Genomic DNA, 18,066 nt, shown 5'->3' with positions numbered 1-18,066 from the left:
GTCAGCCTTCTTTTGCCCCCTCTGCCCTTTGAGCTGGGTTCCCACAAATGGCATGTGGAAGGTGAGCAGCCACAGGAGCTTCTCCCAGGGCTCCTGTTCCCATGGTGGTGGTGGAGGAGCCAGGCAGAGCAGTGCCTGTGCCTCTGTCTCTCCGTGAGCTTCTGGGGTAATTCTCCTTCCCCAGGCTGTGCCATTGCTTCAGACCACCCTCCATTGCTCCAGCCTTTGGAAACATCACCCCTGGATAGCAAACTTTTGTGTTTGGGGTGAAAATATAGGAAGCCTGGTGTTCTAAATTCAGCTTATTTCATGCCAGGAGAAGCTATGCCTTGTGTTCTAAACACAACAGGCAGTGAAGGAAGGCTGGGTGGCTTTATTACAATCTATAAACCTTTTGCTGCATCATCACTTGGTATTCTGCTTTTCCCTGCCAAAGCTTAACTGTGGAAGAGATCTTCCACTTGCAGTTACTGTTGTCATCCCTTGCACAACTAAAAAAACTGAAGGAGAAATTTATTATCCATGTCAGTTACTCGCTGCCGATGTCAAAGAGCAGAGATTTAATTACAGTTTTGCTACATTTCAGGGAAAGATAATCTGATCTCAGGATTTTTCTAATGCTTGGATGGAACAAAATTACAAATAAAGTGAAAACCCTTAGAAGAAGAAGCTAGGAAATGTAAAATCAATTAATAGTGTTCATATCAACATTTTCTAAATTTTCTATTCAAAAACTCACAGAAAAACACACTAATATTTGCATATTTTAATTGAAACACATCAGAGCACAAGAAAGAAGTATTCCATAAATCTTTCTATGTGGTTTACTATCTTGATGCTTGCTTTCTTTGATAAAATAAATTTAAAAAGAAAATACATTTTGTCATTACTTGCTTTTGTTGAGCAAGAATGAGCTTTGTGGTAATGAACTGTTAGCAGAATCTTTATTTGTTAACTGCACTGGTGTGAAGCCAGCATTAAGGACTGAAGTATTTAATGGGAGCATCATCTTGCACATCATCTCAGGTCCCTGTTTTACAGCTGTCTAGACAGAGAGAGAGAGAAAAAAAAAAAGAGGAACCAACTTGTCTGAATGTATGCTAAATGCTTTAATGCCTTTCCCCAGTGACATACTGTTCAGATTACCTGAATTCATAAAACATGAAACGTGGGCAAATGCTTGTGTGAGTTCCCACTCTGTTTCAGGAGGAAACTTTGATCCAGTGCTCTTCTGCCTTCCTCCATCCTAATAAAATAGATAAAACTGTGTGCTAAATTAAGATAGCCTTTTTACATATATAAATGTAGGATCTCAAGTAGCCTCATTCATCCAAAATGAGATTTGAGGGTGAAAGGCGCAGTTCTTAAAGAAAGTCTCACTCCGGTGGAAGAAAAAAAAAATCCAACCCAAAAAACCAACCAAACAAACACCACCTCTGCAATTGAAAATGTTGTGAATTATCAATATAATTTTCTCAATTAGTAAGATTATTTCTCAGTTGGCTTGCCCTGCTCTTGGACAGTTTTCTGGGCTTCCCCTGCCACCATTTCAGCTGTGCCAGACAAGCGGTAGGTTCAGCATCACATGGAGACAATTCCTTCCCCCTGTTTGCAAGGCAGCCCCAGTCCAGGTCCTTGCATTTGAGGCATAAAGCTGATTATTGTGACTGGCAGACCTAGCAAGGAGCCTCAGGACTGATGGCCATCCTGTGGTGCAGAATTAATGCCATCCTCTTTCTTCTTTTCTCCCGGGGGCATGGGCAGAGCATGCCGAGGAGGCTGCTATGTCTACTTTCTGGCCAGCTTTTGGGCATCCATCTCAGGTGCTTTTGGGTGGGTTTTTTGTTCCAAGAGGGAAGGATGGATGCTGGCAAAATCAAAAATTTTTCCCCAAAATCTGTCACTTCTTCAGTTTTCATCTCTTTCCTCCAGAAGATTCCCTCTATTTGGAAAGAAAAGTTTCAATTTGTATTTTATTATGAGATTTGTGTGATTTCAAGGTAGAATAAATGACCATCTAAGTGACTTTGTAAATATAAAAATACATATTTACTAATTAACTTAAAATAATTCTTAAGGTGGCAGAGTGGTACATTTATTAAATTTATTTGCATATACCACAGAACCAAGAACTCAAAATTGCCAGTTCTATTTACATTTTACATTTTGAAATATAATTCATCACTCATACATGGCAAAATATATGTTTTTTCTCATATGATGTGTTAGAATATTGTCCTGAATTAAATAATTATCTTTTTCATGATAAAATCAATATATTCATTCTAATATCCCTAAATGATTTTCAAAAAATGTTCTCCTTTGTGTGTTAGTTTCATATTAACTCCCAAATTTCTTGATAGAATTCAGAATTAAAATGTACTGACTTGTAAACAGAACTGTAAATGCAAAATTAAGGTTTTTCAGGGAAAAAAAAAAGAAAAAATAGGTATTTTCTAGCTATTAAAAAAGGTTTTTATAGGATTTTTTTCTGTTAATCTTGTTGAGTGTACTGTAACTGTACCAATGAGTGAATGCAAAAGGTGTGACCTCCTTGAAATTGTGCCAAATTTGCTCTAAATGGGATTTGCCTCAATTTTTATTGTTGCCACTACTAAATATTGTTTGTAGAAAGAAGCAGTCTGGCACCAGATTGGAAATGGCAATTCCATTTCAGGAGGATCTTCCTATATTAATTTAATCCAGCTTTCTCATTTATTTTAGGAATAATGCTAGTGGAATTGACATGTTGCAATGAAGGAGTGTTTCCCATTGCTTTACAAATGCTGATATAAACCTCAGCATTTATGGAAAACAAATGTTGAGATGAAGTCAAGACATTTATTTTCTAAGCAGGAGATGTTGATTCTCTGACAACATTATATTGCACAGCCTTTATTTTTATTATGCCAAATGATTGATGTGGATTTAATCATTAGTTCGATGGCTCCTTTGCTCAGTGGAGAGGCAACTGGGCATTTTATCATTATTAGTGAGCTGCATTTTGATTTTTCTATCAAAGGCTCTGCTGGTCCTAATTCATCCCAGGTGTAAAACCAGAGATTCATTTTGCCCATTGTTTGTTTTGTGACCAAGCCAAGAACAATTTGCACACAAAATACTGTGAATATTTGTTTTGATATGTAGAGCAGGAGCCTGGTTTGGATGAAGACTCCCATATATGTATGTGATTCTTTAAAAATAAATAAGAGTGGGGTACCTTTTGTAACTAAACTACTCACCACATGGCAGAATATATATACTTAAATACATGAATGTGTGCTTGTACATACATAGAGACTAGTCTGGGAAACATTTAAATTGCTAGGATTTAGAATGGTAGACAGATACTAAGCCAGAAAATATTTTGAATGCTTGGGGAGCCAACACCACAGATGGAAATTACAAATGGTTGTGAGAGAAATGCAGAAAGCTGGAGAGCTCTTGCTGTCTGTAAGTTTTCCAGAGTAGTCAGCAGAAGGCTGGGAGCTGGGGACAGGGACAGAACCTTGTTTGTGAGAGCTGCTGATGTCACTTTCTGAAGGAGGACATTCAAGAGAACATTTCAGAACAACTGTAGGATTGTTCATCCACATGGAGAATATATTTTGTCCACCTCATAGGGTGCTTCATCCTCTGAGCAGAACAAATTCATGTAATAAATAGGGAGTTTGTCAGCCAGGAATGGTCTCTCCACTTTGTCTTGTGCTTGGCAGTTTCTTCACTAAAAGCAGGAATAATGCAGAATTTCATGTGGGGGCAGAATTAAAACAGTTTTTGTAATTTGGAAGCATTGTTTGTTTCTGTCTTGCTTTTCTGCTCAAGAGCACAAAGATTTACATCTTTATCTGGAAGTGTTTATCCTTCCTAGTGTAATTATGAAGTGAAGGTGCTCATTAGACATGTCTAATCCCTTTGTCAATCTTATCTTTTATTTGGAATGAGCTTTTTACAGTGATGTGTTTTTCATCTTGATTCCCCACATTTTTAAGGCTTCTTGTGCTGGATTTTTAAGATTTATGCTTTTCCCATCTGTGCTGTGAGAAGGGGTGAGCACGACGCAGTGAAAAGAACGTGCTTATTTATTATTTCTGTTTCCAACGAGATGAGGCTCTCTAGGAGAGCTGGCAGCAGCAGGGCTCCCTGGAGGAAGGGCTGTGGGGTATTTCCTTTGTGGGATAAAGGGGCTGCAAGTGGTGGGAGAGTTAGAGACCAGAGATGGAAATGTGTCACTCAAGGTCTGCCCTGGAGAGCAGGGAGCAGCCCCAGGGGTGGTGGACAGGATTTACAGGAGGTCTGAGCAGAGCTTGCTGCCCCAAGCCATCGAGGAACTTGGCCCTTCAGTGTTTAGAGATGGACTGCACAAAAGAGGGGGGCAAACATTTCAGCAGGGCCTGTCCCAACAGGACAAGGAGTAGTGGTTTTAAACTAAAAGAGGGTGGATTTAGATTGCATATAAGGCAGAAGCTTTTTCCTGTTTGTGTGCTGAGCCACTGGAATGTGCTGCCCAGGGAGGTGGTGGATGAGCCATCCCTGGCAACATTTAAGGTCAGGTTGTTCTGGTCTCTGAGCAGCCTGGTGTAGTGGATGTCCCTCTGGGAAGGTGGACTGGATGACCTTGAAAAGTCCCTTCCAACCTGTACTATTCTATGATTCTGTGAACTCCAAACCTCCAAAGGCGTTGGATGTCAGGCTAGGGAGGATATAAAATCTTCCCAGTTCTCTTCCAATATCCTGTAAGGTTTTTCTGCTTTGAAGTTAATTATCCTAGTTGATATTCTAATAAAAGCTGCCTTTTTTGAGCTTAAAGCCCTCTCATCCTTCTTTGAGACATCCTGTGCAGAGGAAGGTCAAGACACATTGCCTCAAAACTCATGACTTGAAGTGTCCTCGCACGGCACTGTCCAGACTGTTTTGTCATTACATTTTCACCATCCTGGCTCCTCCATTCCCTGATCCTGACCCTCTGTTGGGGGACCCAGTGCCACGAGCTGAGGCTGAAGGCACATTTGAAGCAGAGGAGTAAACTCCAGGGAGCAACAGAGGACAGAGCCAGGAGGCAATGAATTTCTACAGAGGAAAGAAAATGGATTTCAGTTCATCTGTGACAGCCATGTGCCCAGGCATAATTGACAACACAAACTGTTTATTTAAAAATAAGCTTGGTTTTGCCTGTGTTTCTTGGTAGCAGACCTAAACACACTAACAAGTAAAGTGGTTTTTCACAAGCCTTCATCTGTCAATATCAAGGATCCTGTTTTGTATTCCCAGGACCCAGAGTAGCTCTGAGCAGCACATTATATTTCCATCCCACTGTGCTGCCAGGCACTGTGCTTTCAGGGTAACAGATAACATGTTAACGACTGAAACAGGCTGTAAAAATGAGGGGGGAATCGTGTCAGCAGGGGCAATCACTCAGGTCTCCAGACAGAGGGCCTCCTAATGGGACCTCAGCTAAGCACTGTACAGGCTTAATTCCCAGGCAGCACCTTCCTGTGAACTAGACAGTCTCCAGGTTTCAGGCACCTTTCCCACACAGGGTGATTGATTTCATATTGATAAAAATCTAGGACATTACTGTTCTTGATTTTGGTGGTGTGCTGTCAGCATCTGTCCCAGCTATGTGACAGTAAGGTATCTTTTCATCTGCACACACAGGGATGCTTCTATTCCCCATATTTTGTGAATCTGTTGGCAGGCTGAAAGCTCTCTGCACTCAAGGGGCAAAGCTCTCATTTGCCACGACTGCTTTGGTTCACAGGAGACTGAGTAAAGGCAGAGCAATAATTGTTCTTTCGGGAAGACCACCATTCTTTGAGGAACACTATCCAGGAGCCCTCTCTTCCTCTTGTTGCTGTTATTCACTCTCAGTAGCCGTTTTTTAAACCTGTAGAGTTTACTCCAGCTCTTACTCCAGCGCTGACCTTGTCTAATCATATTGATTGTTAGTAACTGAGGGCTAATTAGCAAGCAAGTTGCTATGGCAATTCTTGAGTCACACATATAAAGAGAAAATACTGCTAAAACAACCAGTGCATGGTGACTATCAGCATAGTTAAACAAATTAAAAATTATAATTCATTCAGATGTATGCTAGAATTCAAATGAAGACCTAATACGCTACAAGGAAGTTTTTCCCTTGCTACCACATTTTCCTCTTTCGTGGTAGTTTTTGTTTGGTTGGTTTTTTTTTCCTTTTATTTGTATGTTGAATGAGTTATACATAATTTCAGGACTAAATGACAAAGTAGGCTTTGGGTTGTTCTCCACCCCCAACCAGGCAGCCCACACAAAATATGTCACAACAAGTTTGGTGTGACAGGAGAATGGCTCAGGCAGAGGGTAATAGGACTTGGAACCCCCCAGATTTCTGGGTCATTTGTTCATATCCAGTCTGCATGTGTGTGATGAATGTTTTATTTTCACTTGGGTAGGCTGATGGCTGGCATACCAGGAGAGGGTGAGCTCAGCCTGTGCCCTCAGGAGATGGTGATTCATTGCAAGCTCAGGCTGCCACAGCTGGCTGTCAGCAGCAGCAGCCTCTCTTGGCCAGACTTTGAAATGGGGTCTCAGTGGGTGTCCAGGCTCCTTTGTGGGGCACTGTGGGAAGGCTTGATTGCTTTGGCCGTGCTGTGCCTCATCTGTGGATAAATGGAAGATTTTTGCCATCCACATCAATAAAGTCTTTTTACCTCGCTTTTAACTAAATGTGACCTAAAAGAAAACCAAGTGTGTTTCTCCCTGTTTAGAGGGGGCCTTCCTTCTTCTCCTTTGGCACCTTCCTAAGTAATCATGTCCCTGACACATCTGAGCTCTCCTAACAGGTCTCCATCTGTCCTTTTTTAAGGAGGAGGATATGAAAGCTTGCTTCCTGGTGCCACCCTTCTGGACTCTTTGAATGATGAGGAAAAATGGATTTAGGAGAGTTGCAGGTCTAGATGGGAGAGAGTCGTGTCCTGAGCTCAGGTCATACCCTGAACTCCAGGGGAGTTTCTCTGCCCCTCTCAGTCTTCAGTGGATGAATGTCCTCAAATTGACTTTAGCAGCACACAGATAAAAAAGTGAGCAGAAGTGGAGTTGTTTTGTAGCATTAATCTCTTTTAACAGGTCCAATCGATAAATATTCTCTGTGTGGCTTCTTGGGACTTGCATGCTCAAAGAGGTTCATTCATTTAACTGAAAATAAGTTATAAAATTTATTGGAACTGCCTGCCAGTTGGAAAAAGACAACAACAACAAACAAACACACACACACAAGAAAACACATACAAAATAAAATCAAAATACACAAGTATGTTTGAATTCATTAGGACCAACTGAATCCAAAACATCTGATGTGGGGCTTTGTGTGGTCCTGAAGTTAAATAGGTGCCACTGTCCTGACCCTGCCATTTTGAAGTACCAATTGCACTATTTCAGAGCAAAGACAAAAATTAAAACCCCATGTACTTGAGCTGCTGCATAATCTGTCCTCACCAAAGTGGAGCACAGGGGATTCACTTGGAGAATCTCTTTGCCAGAGCCATACTGAAGACCCATCTTGGAACTGGTGGAAAGAGTAAAATGCCACCCTATTAATTTTGTGTAGAAGAGCGTGGTGTGTGCTGGTGCTGCTGGCTGCTTTCTGTTTGCTGGATCTTTCTGCATGTAAGAAAAATGCCTTTCTGTCCAGGCATCTGGTCCACATTTCAGTAACTTCAAGATAAGTATCTTTTAGAGAGAACTCTGATCATGTTCCATAATATTATGTTATATCTGTTTCTTCAGTTTGCCACTAAAATAATTCAAAAATGCATGGTTTTTTCCCATCTGGTGGAAAAAGAAACAGTGCATCATTTTTCTTTTAGTTTTAATTCAGTATTTAACATTCCTTTAAATCTGAGCTAATTTGCTGTCACAGGATTGCCTTTAAGTTTGTGTACTTCTGTGTTCTGTGTATTGAGCTGTGTGCTTTCTAGAGAAAACACTTATTCATAATTGCAGGAAAATATGCACTCCTCTAAAATGTAGAATGCTAATGTAAATACATATCCACTATTAAAATCAATGCATTTTCATTCCTTCTGCTGCTGAGTCTGAAATCTTCTTCAGTCTCAACTTAAGCAATGATATTTATCAGAAATGATGGCTTTAATTTAATTTATTTATTTTTTAAGTGTGTTTCATCATCATGACTTTTCCAAATGGTGATTTTTGTGGTTTGGGATCTCTTTGGGAATTGTTTTTCCCCCTTATCAGCAGTGTTTTCTCAGAGGGTTTTAGTGGAAATACAAAAAGGTTTTGCCAGGCTTGAGTGCTGTGAAAACACTGTAAGTTCCATTTTATTTACATCAGTACAGGAAGTCAGACAAAAAAAAAATATCATAAGTATATGCAATACTGTTCAGCAAAGGAATAGATACAGCAACTTCTAAGGAAAACATGATTTTATTTTTTTTTTTTAATTCAAACCACATTTGTTTTTCAGTCTCCTTCTTTAGTGCTGTGGCTAGGGAGGAAGATTCCTCTTTTTCCTTGATGAGGAAGGAAGAGCTAATTCCAATAAGGCTTTTTTGCATCATCTGCAGGTCAAACTTCCTTCTATGTCCCAGGACAGAGGGGAGGAGAGTGGTTCCCAGGCAGATCAAAGTACTCTGACACAGGAGGAACAGGTTGTTCCCAAGTGGCTGAAAATTGCCCCTGGGTCTTGCCTCATCCCTATGGAATGGTTCTTCCTGAGGGCTCCCATCAAAGGGCTGGATCCAGCCTGAGGATTTCCTTGTGAAAGCCCCACAAGAGCAGAAAGCCTTTGTATGTTTAGTGCTTCTCCAGAGCAGGGTACAGAACAGCCTCCTTGGAAATGGGGTGAGGTGTGCAGAAAGGCAGCTGCTGCCTGCTTTCAGCGAGTAAGAACCATCCTGTGCCCATGGATTTATTATTTTTATTGCTTTTATTGGAGTATTGTGTGTATACGCACAAAACCACAGAAACATATTATTATTATTATAGTGAATTTTGGCCCAAGCTTTATGACATCTTCCCTTTCCCCCTGTTAAGAGTTTCTTATCTGAGTGCAGCCTTGCAGAGTTTGCTGATAAGGTTTGTAACTCAGGTGGAAGCATAGGCTTTTCCAAGGTTTCATAGTGGACAGCTGTTTAGTTATTTGTAAATTAAGACTCTGGGTATCTTGATTCAGGCTCCTCTTTGCTGTCACTTGGCAAAAGGGGTAGGGACTGTGTGCAATTCCCATGTTTCCATGTCATCTCTGCATCCTCCAATACAGAACCTGCAGATTTGGGGTTAGCAGTAATTTTTTCTGCTCATGATGATATCATAATTAAATAAATGAGTCTTGTTGCACACTTGTTTTGAAAAGCTTTTGATTTGGTAGCTTCTTGGTGGTGTGTGTTTTTTCTCTGGCAGCCTGTTGCAAGGCAGAGGTTTGGATTTAACTTTGGAAGCATAAAAGAATATCCTTTTCCTTGGTTAGGCTATATGTAATCATACAAACATTTATGCAGTACCATCTTAGCTGAGACTGGTGCCAAAGCTCAAGGATAAGAGTTTGTAGGGTTCAGTTAGACACAAAACATAAGGACAGTAAGTTGCTTTTGTGGAAGGGAAGAATGAATGCAACTACAATGAGGAGACAAGGAAATCTCTGTGCTGGAAAAGAATATTTCACAGGGAGAACTCTTAACATTGAATAACAGAAACCTAAATCCTTTCAGGAGAACATTTGAAAGATGTGGTGCATGGTGCTGGCAGCTGTTCAATGATGTCTATATTTATAATTGGCATTAAGATTAGGCAATGCTAATATTTTTCTTATGATGGGTCAAGTCATGGAGATTTATTTTAACTGAAATGAAATGTACTCTGTGTGTGTGTGTATGTACTGTATGATTTGCTCTGATGAATAATACTCAGTGTTCTGGGAGGATTTTTAAAGCAAAAATTGAGGAGCAAGAACTATTTTTTTTTAGAATTTCATATCTTAGCTAAAATGTTTAATTGTGCCTATCTGAGGCACTTGTTATTCTGGATAGTCCTGTTTCTGTAATGTATTTGAATTAGTAATGAACTGTCCTCCAGAGGCCTCTCATGAATGTGTCTTCCTTAAAGCATTTCAAAACTGTCTGCTGAAGTATCTGGGAGCATCTGTTCCAGGAGGATCTGTTTGGAAAGGCTGCCACTAGACTTTGGGTTCTGGAAGCCACATGTTCTCCCAGCCCAAGACAGTGTGCCTATTGATTTTTTCCCAGAAATTATTTGCTGCACTTCCTCGTTCAGCTGCTCTCCTGAATGATTTTCTCCAATGCAATTTCTTCATCTCCCCAGGTCATCTTAATAAACTATTCATCATTAGCTGGCTACTACAGCCAAGAGAGGAGTAATAAAAGATAAGTGGCAATAAATGCTGCTTTCCCATTTCCATGGCAGGAGTTACAACTTAGGAATATCAGCATCTCTGAAAGAGAAGGTCCCTTCCTGTGCTGAACACCCATCTTTGTCTGCCAGCATGGTCTCAATGTTCTCTGGAGCCCATCATGCCTGAGGGGAAAAAGTGCCATTGACTGAGTGGGTGTTTCTGTTTTACACACATTTTTCTGTCTTCCCTGCAAGCTTTCATAGCCAAAGACAAAATTTAGTAATTCCTGAAGTGGGGGGCAGCAGATATGTCTGTCCCAGGGGCTGGAGAGCACCGAGTTCTGTGCCCCATCTCTCTGGGCTGCCCGTGTGGAGCCAGATTTCTGTGCAAAGTTGTCATTTCCTCCAAAGACCCTTTTTCTTGTTTGACCCTACAAAATTTCATGCATTTTCAGCATTGCTGGCAATAAACTGAAAGGAGTGTAATACACTCCCTTAGTGCTGGAGTATGAGGAGATATCTGTCCCCCCAAACTGTACTGATTATAAAATCAATTCTTGTAATGATGTAGCTTCGTCTGTTGGATCTGGTTGTTATCAGTCCCAATTCTGCAGACTAATCGTGTGCTTTTCCAGATTAGAGAGACCAATTTAAAACCTTTACATGGACAATTAATTTGATGCAACCAAACTCTCCACAGACTTTCATCTGGATTGCTGGCATGGTGCTAAAGCACAGATAGAAATAAAATCCCATTTGCTTCTGTCTGCCGTGCAGAAATTTGCATTTTTATTTTTTTTTTCCCAAGTCTGCAGGGATTTCTTTGAGAACATGGTTTCCTGCCCTTTGGAGAAGACAGGAAGGCACAGCATTGGCACCTCCTGGTAATCTCCCTCAAAGACTGATGCACTATCTGACTCCAAATGTGGAGTTGCCATTAGTGTCCAGTTGGTTAAATGGGTTTTCCACTTATTTAGTAAGGCCAATACAACATGTGTGTATCTTCAGCAAAGTAAAGAGATGATGAGAAGAGTCAGTCCTTGATTTCATTTCTGAAACATCAATATCTGCTAAGAGATATTACCCTGTAACTCCCTGGTGTTCAATAAATCATGGCAGGGAGACAAGTTTTTCATGTTCACAAGGAAAAGTGACAGGAGAAAGTGTCAACTATCTATTTTTTAAAGGTCAAAAGTCTCTAATATTTTTAAGAAAAATGGCTTTTCTTTTGTAACCTGTTTAAATCAATGTAGTAGCATTTTGCTGTCACTTCAGAGGCAAGTTTTCAAAAGTAGATTTTAGACTGGCTTGTTTCTGATCAGTCTGAAGAAATAAGAGTCACTCCATCCATGACAGAGAGACAGAGGAGACAGAGGTAGCCAGGTGTTTAATTTTTCAGTTCAGACACGTCTCAGGCAGGTCCCATGGGGGCTCACCCAGTGAATGCTGGGCAGGATTGCCTGGGCAGCACCACATTTACTTGTGAAGCTTGACATAAATTGTGGCATCAGTCAAAGCACTGAGTAAAACTGACCTGGAAAATTGCTCTAAAGAGCATTTATATTTATAGAAAGGGGAGGAAATAAGCATTGCTGGCCTTTTTTCCCTTCTCCTTTCCCTTAAATGAACACAATGCTGTTGATTTGTAGCAGTACAGAGAGCACAGTGAGGCCTCCTGCTCTGGGAATCAGTACCTTGAACCTCCAGTATCACTGCTGATTTCAAAGTGAAAGAAAAGCATTCCTGGGAATCCACAGGACAGCTATGCCACAGAAAAACTGCATCAAAGGTGAAGGAGAATAGCCAATAAATACCCAATTATAATGTATCACAGGAAATACAAGGTGAACAGATCAAGTGTACAGCCTGTGTACCTACCTGCTCTGGAAGGGAATTTAAGGAAGGCTGTAGGAGTTTACAGGGATGGAGTCACCACCAGGTCCTGTGTGCCTGCAGAGGGGTGAAATCCCTTCTTCACACCATGTGCCATATCTGTGTGCAAGGTGCACACACCAAGCAAGGACCAGAAAAGCCTTGACAGACAGGGCAGTCCCCCCTGCTATTCCACCACAAGGAGAAGAAATGCAGAAATCCATAAATCCCACATTTACTGTGGCCATCAGACAGCCAAACTCACCAGGTGGGCAGCAGTTTCTCTCTGCCATTCCTGCTACAGGAGCTACAAGGTCTTCATGCTCAAAATCACATGCCTGAGTGTTGTGTGAGGGGCTAATGCTGGTCCAAGCTGCCCTTCTGCCTCTTGTGTGATCTGCTCTTCTTTTGACATGACTTACCACTCACTGATCTCTGTTATCTGTACACAGGCATATATATAAGCACACAATTTTTTAAAACAGTCATATTTCCAAGCAGGAGAAGAAATTACCTTCTACCCTATGCCTGCATGCTCCACTCTGATCCTAAAAGGAATTCCTATGATAAAAGACTTAAACTTCCAGTCTATTATTCTTTTGTTATTTTGAAACATTAGACCACTTGGCCCCAAGTTTGTGAGTTTAATACAGTCTTGTTTTTTCTGTAAGACTTTGGTTAGCCTAAGATACTTTTCCTTCAGTGGACTACAGAGAAACTGCCATGAACCCTAAATCCTTTGCTAACAGAATTGTTTAAAAGGCCATTTTGATGTATCTTGATTTTTACAGGTTGCACTCTGGGTGCAGCTGGTTTGAAGAGAAATCCTTCCTCTGGATCACACTGGGCTCTGCCACAGATGTCACAAAGTTGTACCCCCGGCCTTGCCTAAGGGCAGCTTTGCAGGCAGATTAAATGATTTTCCATCTCTCTCTCCTCTAACACAGCTCTGACTGTCACATGTGGAAACTATACACTGCACTCAGTTGCTGGGGAATGGCTAATAGTGATTCCAGTTTGCTGCTTTAGTGGCAAATTAGAGGAGGTCCCTTAATCCTGTGATGTCACATCTTAAGAGTCTTACATTCAAAGAGTCCAAGAGTCTTACATTCTCTTTGCAGAAAAATAAAAACTGTTGTCCTTTGTGCCTTTGGAAAATGCATTTATTGAATGCTTTTTCATCTTTTAGACTGTATTTGAGTGAACAATTTATGCTTTCAAGGATCACTGGTGATTTCAACTCTGCATGCAGTGAAAACTAAGCTCAGGCAGATGCCTAAGCACTTTGCAACCAGTGGGTGGTTTGGATATTTGGGGTTTTTTTTAAGAAATTGCCCCTGATTTTTTTGCACACCATCTATTCCAAGGCTTGTCTGTTTCAGAAGTGATGCTGGGATTGCTGGCTGGGTTTCCTGCCAGAGCTACCAGTAGCACTAATAGTGTCATTCATTCCAAACAAACAACGTAATAACAGCCCTATCTTCTCTCTTGATGACATATAATCAGATTTGCATTATGAGCAATCATCTGTTTGTGTGTATTTATACTGCAAGACAAAACACTTGCACAAACACTTGCCAGCAATCCCTTTTTTTCTCTTTGTAGCTGCTGCCTCAGGTGTTATTTGCTCTCCTCTGCAGAGGATCTGAGTCTGCTGAGGTGGTTGTTTGATGTGAGCAGCAGTGGTTTGCACTTTTAATGTCATGGATGCCTGTATCCTAGACAGTGTTGTTTGGGATTTCCAGGGGCAGGTGTGCACTTTTTGCTAGGTATGAATAAATAGATCACACAAATTATGCAACCAAACCCCAGATTAGTGCTGCCTATTGTCCACAGTGTGTGCCTGATCTCCTCAACAGAATGGTTTTACTTTATTTATCCTTCTTATCTGAACGCCAGCCCTATCAAATTTCCGTGCAGCCCAAAACTGAGATTCATCTTCAAAGAACAATGAAGATCAAGGTCATCACCACCAGGATTTTCTGGAGAGAGTATAGCAGAGGGTACAGTTCATTGCAAGGGACAGAGGGTCTTTTCCCTCACCACTGCAATCCCCTGAACACAGAGGAGGCAGCCCAGCACCAGGAGGGTCACTGCCTTCTGCCACTGTCAGGTTTCCCTTCTGTTCCTTTTACTGGTCCTGAGATGCTCATAACCTCATTAGCTGAAAAAGAGGTTTGCTGCAGCTGGAAGAAAAAAAAATTTCATTGTAAATGGACATATTTATATATGTCCATGTTTTCATTACCTGTTTAAAAAAACCAAGGCTGTTGCCTGTGTACCTGTGAATGGGAATGTTAAAATGAAGGCCAAGTCATTTCCCACATCTCTGACAGCCCCCTCACACAGGTGTTATTTAATTCTGTTTAAAACACAATCTCTAAAAAACCTACTATTTTAAAAACCTCATCTTGCAAAAACAGTTTAGAGATTCCTATCTTCCTCCCTCTCTTCATTCCTTTCTCCACCATGAATTCTCCAAGCCTTCCAGAGTGCCATGGCCTGCTGGTGCCCCAGCATAATCAGATCTGTATCTTCCATTTCTTGAATCAAAACAAAGCCAATAACCTACCACACTCACAGGAAGCCAAAACACTCTTCTGATGCAGAACCATTCGTTTTCAAGCAATCCATTAAAAAAGCTGTGTCATCCAAGTTGTTCCAAAGTTAGATAGCAGATTGGATCATAAAAAATTATTACCCTCAGCAGCACTATCTGCTGGGTGAGGTCACAACTGTATTATGGTATCTTAATAATCCTTTTTTCCCTGTGTAAGGCCAACACATCTGCAACTTTTTTTCCCTGAACTTCTTAGTGGCATGAAGTATCTGCTGGCTAAATGTATTTTTTGATATTAAACGTGATGTTTTTTTCTGAAGATTTTCTTTTTTCTAGAAAAGTGATTTTTAGATTGCGTGGAATGGCAAATATACACCTGACCACCCAAAAAGAGCATGATGAAAACCAAACCAAACCTTAAAAGTGTGAGACACCTCCCACCTTGTTAAATCTTTGAGACTGTAGTTAGGCAAGAGAATTTTATATTGTCATATAAATACCTCATAGGGAATGTTTGCTTCTATTCTATTCTATTCTGTTCTATTCTATTCTATTCTATTCTATTCTATTCTATTCTTCTGGATATTTCTACTTATATCTTGTAATTATTTTTAAAGCAAACAGGAAGATGATAAAAACTCTTTGAAGTATCCCTTGCAATGGCTGTGTATCTCACATGGCATGAAGGAATCCTTGTTTCCAGGGATTTTGTTGCTGCTGAAAATTAAGTAATTTTGAAACATTTTGTTGCTGCTGAAAATGAAGTAATAAAGAGGAACACACTCACATATGAGCTGGTGGCTCAGCACTGCTAAACAAACCCAGTCCTCCATGCACCCTGCCAAGCACCTATTGTCAATCCTCATGTACTTTTATTTTCTTATTCTCCAGCCAGTTTAGAGCTCCTGGAGCAGAGCAGGGTTGGATTTCTTCCATTAAAAAAAAAAAAAAACAAAACAAACAACTTGAGGAAACAGAAGGGAGAACTTCTTATTAAACTAAAAAATATTAAACCACCAAGGCATTTTTTAAAACTGAAGAGGTCAGGTGAAAAACATGTCTTCTTTTGCAAGAATTCTGTGTTTCTTAAATGGGCAGGTAATCTGTCAGGTATGGTTCAGCTGTTACTTAGAAGAGAGTGGAATACATTTATATTCCTCTGATTAATTTTTCTGATTATTTTTTGGCTGTGCACCTGACATTACAATCTCTTGTTTTACCTCAGGCCTATTTGAATCTATTTGCAACCATCATAATTTCAGAAGAACAAGATACCCAGGAACAAGTGTCATCCCGTTTCCAATCTATTTATCCAAGGTTTCATTGCAAAGATGTGTGCAGTTACCTTATGATTAAAATGCAATAGACCATGACAATATCACTGAATTACAACTGTATTACAAATTTTACTTCCTAAAGCTGACCTCAGCCTGAGAAAATAACATTTTGGCACCATTTCCAAAAAAATGGCAGTGAGGAATCTTTTGGCATGGCTGTCTTTACCTCGACCTTCCTGGTCAGTGCCAGGATAAGTGATGTGACTGGGACTGGGGACACTGCAGTAATGCCCACTTGATTCACCAGGGGAAATCCTGAGCTCTAAATTACAGCAGAGCATGAGCCCACAGATTAAGGAAGCAAAGAAAGATGTGTTCTGGACTAGCAGGAAATGCATTCTGTTGTGGTGATAGCAGTAAAACTGGCCATTTGTATTCTGCAGTTCTCTGGCTGTAAGGGAGCATTAACTGTACAGACCATGTCAAATGAGGTTTGCTCCAAGGTGTGGAAGACTTCTTCACTTCTGTGGTCTCCAGCTGCTGCTAACAAGGGCACATCTGCTGGTGGCTTAATTTTAATCTCTGTTCTTCCCATTGAGTCAAGACAGCAGTGTCCTGTTGCTGAAGTTGTGTAATATTTCTTGGAAACTTTTTAGTTGTCTTTGTTCTCAGTCACCTTCACCTCCTCTTTTCTTCACTGAGTTAAAAGGTTTCATTAAATTTCTCTCTGTAATTAGTGATGTCAGAAGGCCAGTAGCCCATGATGGATAGACCCTGACTTCTAATGCACAGGGAATGGTGACAGCAGGACATGCAGGGCTGATGCTGCAGATACAAACTCCAGCCTCAGATCTCTGTTCCTGACTGTTGTTGTTGCTTGCCCCTTGTACTCATCAGAATTTCTGTTTTCTTATCTGATATCCACCTTGTTTTTAAAACTCATCAGTAATCTGAGAAGCAGTTCCTTGTGAATTTTTCACTTCTCCATTTTCTGCTTCACCATGACTTGAAATATCTTGACTTCTAAATTATTTTTCAGAGAGATCTCACAGAATGATGCCTTGGAGGTCATAGAAGCAAATGTGTTTTCCAACCTTCCCAAACTACATGAAATGTAAGTAATGAGCAATCTAAATGCAAAGGAGACAATTATAAAGATTCATTATAGGCAAGTATCAAAGGTTTTGCAGTTTAGTTCAGGTAAGCACTGAAGAATTTGTAGCATTATAGGAGCATTTGAAATCTCCCTTTGTCTTTTCCATCTTCTTATCTAGCTGCCCCTTTCTTTACCTGCTCAGGCAAAAATTTATCCTCTGATCACTGCCAGGATCAAAAAGTGGTGGGATCTGCCTGTCCATGGTAGGCTGCTCCCTGAAATCATCCAGATCTGCTGCTGCCAAAAAGAAAACCTCAGCGTATTGTTCCACTGCATCATGGGACAAACACAATTTTAAGATCAATTTATTGATATATTTTTCTCTGATGTTTCATTTCCTCTTTACAGAAGAATTGAGAAAGCCAACAACCTCGTGTACATCGATAAAGATGCCTTCCAACACCTTCCAAGCCTCAGATATTTGTAAGATCTTTTGCTCTTTACAACTCCTAGAGTCACTTTGAATTACGCACCTGTGTGTTTGTCCAGCTGGTGCTGAGCACTTTGGGTGATAAGACAGGATGATTCCCTCTCCTCACTACCAGCTGCACATTATCAAGACACATTTTCATGCCTGCACATTCCTCAGAAAAGCTGAAGATAAAGCTTCCACAGAGGAGTCCCACACACAAGTTCCTCAAGCCTTTCTAAGCAAGAGGTTGAAAATGAGTGATGAGAAGAGGAGCTGGAGCTTTCTTACATCAATAAAAACAAATTTAGGTTGAAATTCCTCCTGGGAGCTTAGAGACAAAAATATAATCTCTCATCTGTCTTTGCTATGGTGCTGCCTTCCATTATATGTCTCATACATGATGTTAAATATTCAGATTATTTTTTCTTTGGCAAAGGTG

General features: G+C 40.5%; 1 protein-coding gene across 1 annotated transcript in view; it reads left to right on the top strand.

Annotated features, from left to right (window-relative positions):
- FSHR (follicle stimulating hormone receptor) overlaps positions 1–18,066 on the top strand; it is an 83,120-nt gene that overhangs the window by 36,804 nt on the left and 28,250 nt on the right. The window contains 2 exon segments of the mRNA XM_054630022.2: positions 17,099–17,173; positions 17,564–17,638. Of these exon segments, the coding sequence (XP_054485997.2) occupies positions 17,099–17,173; positions 17,564–17,638 (150 nt within the window).

The sequence above is a fragment of the Agelaius phoeniceus genome, chromosome 3 (genome assembly GCF_051311805.1).
Source record: "Agelaius phoeniceus isolate bAgePho1 chromosome 3, bAgePho1.hap1, whole genome shotgun sequence".
Classification (NCBI taxonomy): Eukaryota; Metazoa; Chordata; class Aves; order Passeriformes; family Icteridae; genus Agelaius; species Agelaius phoeniceus.
Note: the sequence above shows the minus strand (reverse complement) of the source record. Positions and strands in the feature narration are given on the sequence as shown.